This window comes from Gadus chalcogrammus, chromosome 8 (genome assembly GCF_026213295.1).
Source record: "Gadus chalcogrammus isolate NIFS_2021 chromosome 8, NIFS_Gcha_1.0, whole genome shotgun sequence".
In the NCBI taxonomy this organism is placed as follows: Eukaryota; Metazoa; Chordata; class Actinopteri; order Gadiformes; family Gadidae; genus Gadus; species Gadus chalcogrammus.
Genome location: NC_079419.1, coordinates 1,959,401 through 1,966,159, shown reverse-complemented (window position 1 = coordinate 1,966,159; position 6,759 = coordinate 1,959,401). Strand labels below are relative to the sequence as shown.

At 42.6% G+C, this 6,759-nt stretch overlaps 1 protein-coding gene across 2 annotated transcripts; it reads right to left on the bottom strand.

Annotated features, from left to right (window-relative positions):
• Positions 1-235: 235 nt before the first annotated feature.
• On the bottom strand, positions 236-6,507 carry LOC130387807 (uncharacterized). 2 transcript variants are annotated; one of them, XM_056597081.1, is made up of 6 exons: positions 6,405-6,507; positions 5,764-6,057; positions 5,389-5,676; positions 4,511-4,627; positions 4,382-4,419; positions 236-4,208 (listed from the first exon to the last, which is right to left on the bottom strand). In XM_056597081.1, exons 1-6 carry the CDS (start codon positions 6,469-6,471, stop codon positions 4,074-4,076), a joined length of 939 nt encoding a protein of 312 aa, XP_056453056.1. In that variant the 5' UTR covers positions 6,472-6,507; the 3' UTR covers positions 236-4,073. The 2 variants fall into 2 exon arrangements, with proteins under 2 accessions (XP_056453056.1, XP_056453057.1); XM_056597082.1 differs by having other exon boundaries at positions 4,511-4,624.
• Positions 6,508-6,759: the final 252 nt, after the last annotated feature.

Here is a 6,759-nt window from a genome sequence, read left to right as displayed (position 1 = left end):
ATGTGATTGGTACTAATAAGATGGCGGTCATCTATTGGTTGTTCTGAGAAGTGTATACGGCAGAACCGCCACCAGGGGGACCTATAAGTGCTCTGCTGTGTGTGTGTGTGTGTGTGTGTGTGTGTGTGTGTGTGTGTGTGTGTGTGTGTGTGTGTGTGTGTGTGTGTGTGTGTGTGTGTGTGTGTGTGTGTGTGTGTGTGTGTGTGTGTGTGTGATGGAAGAGGAAGTGGTGATGGAAGAGGAAGTGGTGATGGAAGCAGCTTGAGAACAGCACTAAGATACCAATACCACAATGACAATTAGAAACGGAACTTAGCATTAGTTGAAGTCCTTATATAAGTTGCAATGTAGGTGCTGTTTGATATAAACTGAATCAAGCCATTTAGAAATGTCATTGCTAAACATTAATATATCATCTGCCTACAGACTATTATCTTTTTCATTAATGTTTACATGCAAGATATGAACATAAGCCCCTATCAAACATGCAATAAAAAAAAGCAGAAACACAGACAGGCCTTTACATAGATAAAAAAAATGAGGAAGTCTAACTGTGACTGCAGTTATCACAAACAAAAGGCAAGGTGGTTTTAAATGTTTTTGTAGCTGCCCCAATTTGGATTTTATGTCGTGAAGTCTGAAGCACTATTTGTTTGGAAAAAGTGAAGGTGTTATGAAATCATGAGAGGAGACTTGAGAACAGTCGATCTCTGCTGTAATGTGATTGGTGGAGCTGAACTACACAAGGACTCAAGTTACATCAAAGAAGGGCAGTTAGCCCGAAGACAGGTTTGTGTGAGGAGGGATACCAAGCACCATATGGAGGAGGGACACGCCCAATAGGATACTAACTCCACATAACCATTCTATTGTAGACCCAACTGGGGCACACATCTCCGGTTATCCCCTCCCTCCAGGCACTGAGTGGACCCTCCCCCAGTCTCCTGCTTCCAGTAAGGAGGTCTGTGTTCTGTGTGAACGCTCGACCCGCTGGCCTGGGATGTCTTAGCCTGAGAGTTGGCTCTCTCCAGGCCGACGTAGCTCACTCCTCTCCTCTGACAACCAGGATACAGATACTGTAAAAGCTGTTTATTTAAGAGTTGACAAGATATTATAAGCCGAGCAGGTGTTGAATGCTGACATTGTGAACATGGTGACCATCCATCAACCACACACACTATACAAGGACCATTGACATAAATACATAGAAACCACATTAGGACTTTGGACCCCACATCGCCGTTGCCATCCTATCTGAGAGGCCGAGAGTGGCCTGTAAACAAATACAACTGAACAGGGGAGCTGCGGTTTAAAAAGCACTAACACAGCAACGCTTTATTTTATTTCAGTCAATGAGGAACCAGTCCGAGGAGGATTCTATAAATTAAACCCGACCAGCGGGGATGCCTGCGTACATTAAAGGACGGCCACTTAGCTCTAGAATACAGAGTGCAGCGATGTGCAGTATTTACAACCAGTAATGAAATGTAGAGCACAATGATGGACAGAATTCAGCATCTTTCTGCTGAGATGTGGACCATCTCAGCAGAATACAGCAGATCGCCATTATCCAGGACATTTTCTAAATCATAACAAACACAGTTTCTGAAGAGGTAAAAAGTAAAAATAAATAAAAAGAAATGCATAAAAAAGAAATACATGTATATATATATACAAAATATTTTGAAAATAAACAACGCGGCATACATTTGTAAAAACAATTTCATCGTCAATTGTATTATAATTAAAATACATTTTGAAAAAAAAGTACTTAAACATGCTTCAACCAATGATTCCCCCCCCCCATACTTTTTTGCTAAGCCACTAATGGTGAATGTGCCAGGAATGTAAAAAAAAATAAGTTGAAGTCCATAAGCGCACAAAATGCATGACCAATGTTAAGTGATGACAAAAGCACTTTTAAATGCATTACACCATTTTGATTCTTTAGATAAATAGATAATTCTGTCTAATTCTTTTAAAAATTATAATTAGTTAACCATTAACCGTTAACTGTTTGCTCAAAACAAGAAGTATCAAAAGGCATAGTTGAGAGTAACAATCCAAACAAAATACAGTACAAATAACATCAAAAGCAGAAGCTGGAATGCTCCAGCCAAAGGACACATGGCACATAAGGCGCGTTCCGACTGAGAGACTTCTTGGAAAGCGGCTCACTGTTTGGCTACGCCCACTCACTGAGTTCCCCTCGCCGTCCGTTCCCATACAGGGACCTTTGTAGCGGCTACCCAACGGAGTTCAAATGTGACGTAATTAGTTTGCCATAGGGCTGAAATTGACTTGCTGCAGACACCGCATACGTGTACGGATCATGGCTGCCATGCGTATTATGCGACCGCTTGGTGCGAACGTCGCAAGCGAACACGATGCGGCCGCAAGATGCAATCCTGACAAGAAAGTTGTGGCTGATCGAGAGAATTTGCAGTGACCTCGAGGTCAGGAGTTATATTAGCATGGCGGAAAGTTTCTCGGAGAGACTGTCGGACCTAGTCCGCGATTTCCCACACCTGTATTATAACACTCTTTCGATGCATTTTTCTGCCGCCGGCTTAACATTAGTAAAATGATCAGTTTTTCCTCTACCAGTGTCTCCATGTTGTTTATTTACATGAGCACGCAATGCACATGCTTTTGCATGATTTCAGGATCGGATATGACTGTGGTCTGCCCCTAGTGGAGACTTCCACTATCAGGCGTTTTAGCCACATAATGCTGCAGCTAGTCTGCACACAGGACACAGCAGGTCGCAGCAGGTTGGATACGCTTACGCCTCGTTCACGCCTTGTTCACACTACTTGCGTCCGTCGACGGATCACCGAGGGCGTGTCTGACGTATAGGGGACTATGCTGTGTTCCAATACCCATACTTCCATGAGTAAACTTAAACGTAGTAGGCCTACACTATCCACACTCACTAAGTGCGCTAATTTTCAAATGTCAGTGTTGTTCCAAATCTAATACTCCGCGGTGCACTGACCGGAAATTACGATCACGACTGCCGCCGCGGCTCCTCCCCCGCAATAAACATCCCGCTTTGAACGGTGAACTCTTTACGCCTAGCAGCTATAAAAAGCTATAAAAACTACAAAATGACTCTATTAATGCAGGCTATGTGGAAAATGCGCTGACTTTGGCTCAGCCTGGCTCCGCCCTCTTCCGCTACGTAGCTAAGATGGCTGCCGTTGAGTACGAAAAGTGTACATCGATCCACACTTCGCGATTTGACCGTTTTGAGTACCCCATCCGGGTCCTTTCAGTACACTTATTTCGCCCAATCTGAATCGGAACGCCCTACGTACTCAAACTAAGGCTAGTAAGTACGGATATACGGATAGTATGGATATTGGAACACAGCACTAGCCTTTGTAGACGCATACTGCAGCCAATCAAATCGCTTCCTGCTACAAAGCCGATGTGTGGATATTAATACAAAAGATTACACAAACAACAGGTGACTAGAAACAATCCTATCATACCACATTTCTTTAAAAATATATAATGGCCAGATTTTTACTGCTTCTTCCTGCTTGTTATTGCAAAATGGATCCAGGAAGCGCGTGGAGTGTATTTGCATAGCCGCGATCTAATTGGCCGACGGAACCGCCGCTGCCTGAAAAGTTGAACATTTCTTCAACTTTTTGACGCAGGCCACGGAGCCGGATGGACGGACGGACCCACAATGCATTTCGCGAGCACCCCATGCAAAGCCAATGAGATCCGTCGAACGGACGTAGGTAGGGTGAACGAGGCCTTACAGCGATTCAAATCCAGCCCTTATGCGATTATTTAGCAAAAGTTTTGACCCTGGCATCATTGACGAGACGCTCAAAAAAGGCAGACGCATATCCCGCCTTAATCATACGTCATATCTCGCCTTAACCGTATCCAATCAGCGTAGACTAGTTGGGTAATACCTGAGTCGCTAACTGAGCCGCTAAACTGTGAAGTTGGGCGCATCCTGTCCCCGAGCCACACCCATAGCGGCTCACTGGAGGGAAGAGTCCCTCAGTCGGAACGGGCCTATAGTAGCCAGGGATTGAACCAGCAGCCTTCTAAGCACGTCCGTGCTTGTCAACCTGGGCATAAATACCTTCGGGAGCGGCTGTTTGAGGGAGATTGGGTTCTAAAGGGATAGAAGAGGGTCCTAACATACTGTAGACGGTGGGAGAATGGTCACCGTTTGGACTCTGGAAAGAACATTTAATATGTAAGTTTGTTGCATTGTTCAATTATCTTATAAACAAGAAGTACCAATTCCCATTTTATCAACATGTTATATATGTATGGTATATAACGTTTGTCGCATTTGGTTTTAATGATTATAGAACATGTAAGTATGACGTGTAGGAAAGTAGCTTACCCGGTCATCGCTACCACGAGAATTTATTTCCCGTTTATCTTTGTGGCGGTCATGTGAAAAAAAGGTTCCAAAAATGATTTATATGTGAAATTGTATTTAATGCAAACTGGTGACAAAAGTTTAACTTACTCTTTTTCCTCCGTTTGTAAAGAGCACCCAGAATGCCACACAGAATGATGAAGCACACCAGACAGCTTGAAATTATTATTATTTTTTTTCTTTGGTGGTGGTCAATGTGAGGAACTACTGTCAAAAAACAAAACAGAAGATGTAACAATACTACAGTTGTGTTTCATCAAACTGCACAGTTTCTACTCTCACTACAATTCTGAATGTAGGATGTCTATCTTGGGTGCCAAGAAAAGCTTTAAAATGAAAAAGAAAGAGGCATATATTAGAGGTGCTGTAGGCTATTGTTTTTGTGTAGTTGGTTAAAAATGGCATAGCTATTAGTGAGTGATGTTTTGGGTTGACGGCGCCCACGTCTTTCCCGAAGAGTATTTTGATTTCACAACACATATGTGGCACTCAATTTGTGGAACTACTTGAGGAGGGAGCAGAGAGGGAGGGGACGTGTTTTGCTTATTTTGCTTCTCTCTCTCTCTCTCTCCCTCTCTCTCTCTCTCTCTCTCTCTCTCTCTCCCTCCCTCTCTCCCTCCCTCTCTCTCTCTCTCTCTCTCTCTCTCTCTCTCTCTCTCTCTCTCTCTCTCTCTCTCTCTCTCTCTCTCTCTCTCTCTCTCTCTCTCTCTCTCTCTCTCTCTCTCTCTCTCTCTCTCTCTCTCCCTCTCTCTCTCCCTCCCTCCCTCTCTCTCTCTCTCTCTCTCTCTCTCTCTCTCTCTCTCTCTCTCTCTCTCTCTCTCTCTCTCTCTCTCTCTCTCTCTCTCTCCCCCTCATCTACGGTAACTTTAATGCCGCACAACCGGCATGCTTGTCCAATCATACACTGAGATCAACGTAAATACATTTATAATTTGCATTTGTCCAATCAATATTTTCCCCGATCTTACCATCATCTTTAAAACACAGAGGTTTTATCTCCATCGTGGCATTTGACCAGCTGACTTTGTTGCTATGGTTGCAGATGACGATCAAACCATTTGAGAGGTAGAGTTGCAGCAGGACATCAGGGGTCATGACCTCTGCTGTGTCTCCTCCATCCCCAGAGCAGGTTTGATTGGTGCACGTGAAGGTGGAGTTTAAGGAGTAGCTCAGAGTGCTACAGGTCACGGTCACATTACAGGATTCACGACTGGGGGACACAGACGACCCTTCCAGGTGCACTGGTGATGCCTGCTCTGGAACAAGGAGATTTAGATATCATTAAAATACATACAAAGAAACAGCTTGTATCAAATGTCTGTTCTCTGTTTCAGTGAACATACCTTGAACTGTGACGTTGTATTCAGCAATAACTTTATCTTCTTCACCACCCATATCTACTGCTTGGTAAATTCCACTGTCATTCAATCTTAGGTTTTCTATTTGTAATGAGTAATTCTCTGTTGATAACTTTGCCCTTTTGTCAAAGAAACGGGTCCGCCCTTCGGGATCATGCCTTATTCTTTTTTGGGTTTTAAAGCGCCATAAAAAGAGACCGGTGGGTTTCTGTGTATTTATTTCCATGAATAAATCCTTTCCTTTGAGCAAAAAAACTGTAGAGGTATGATGTTCTGACCCTGTAAAAAATAAAAAAGATTACACAGGAAGTAATTAAAAAATGTGCATGCATTTATTTGTTAAGATATATGATGTAGGCCTACTAACACAATATCACATTGAATAGGACTAATGCAAGCTATAAATCATCCTTTCTCAAATAGAGAAAAAAAGTTTAGTACGAGTTTAATACAAAGATTTTAAACTGAGCATACCATAGCAAAGTGATTCATGCAAAAATCGTTTTTTAGCGGATATTGTAAAAACGGATGACGTTAATTGTAAAACCATGTTTTAACAATGAAAGCAATGGGCTACATGCATCAAGACAAATGGTAGAATGGTAGAAAATGAGTTACTTTTTTACCTTGTAGGGCTACGAACCAATAATTAAGAAAATACAGAACATGAAGAAATATAGAGCAGAGATGCATGTTAGATAGGCTACGGATCCTTTTCCTCGAATGAGGAAACTAGACGTTGAACCAAACCATATACTGACACGTAGGGTGTGTCTTTCGCCAGCCCTCTTTGTGGCCTTTTGTGCAGTTGGCTAAACACTGTTATTTGGCAAACCAACTCATGATTTGTTATTAGGCTACTTCTGTGCAACTGATAATATAGTATTTTTCTTTCAAACTTCAGCTCTCTCTACCTCCCTTATTTTGTTAAAGTGTTAATGTATTGCGTTTATCTACAACATGAGAAATGTTGATCTACAC

Bases quoted from the DNA above. Each gene is read 5' to 3' on its own strand.
- LOC130387807 (XM_056597081.1), bottom strand. From the start codon at position 6,471: ATGCATCTCTGCTCTATATTTCTTCATGTTCTGTATTTTCTTAATTAT. The intron at 4,628-5,388 runs GTAAGATCGGGG...GTTTTTTGACAG, and splicing joins TCTGTGTTTTAAAGATGATG to TAGTTCCTCACATTGACCAC. The intron at 4,209-4,381 runs GTAAGCTACTTT...TGTTCTTTCCAG, and splicing joins CTCGTGGTAGCGATGACCGG to AGTCCAAACGGTGACCATTC.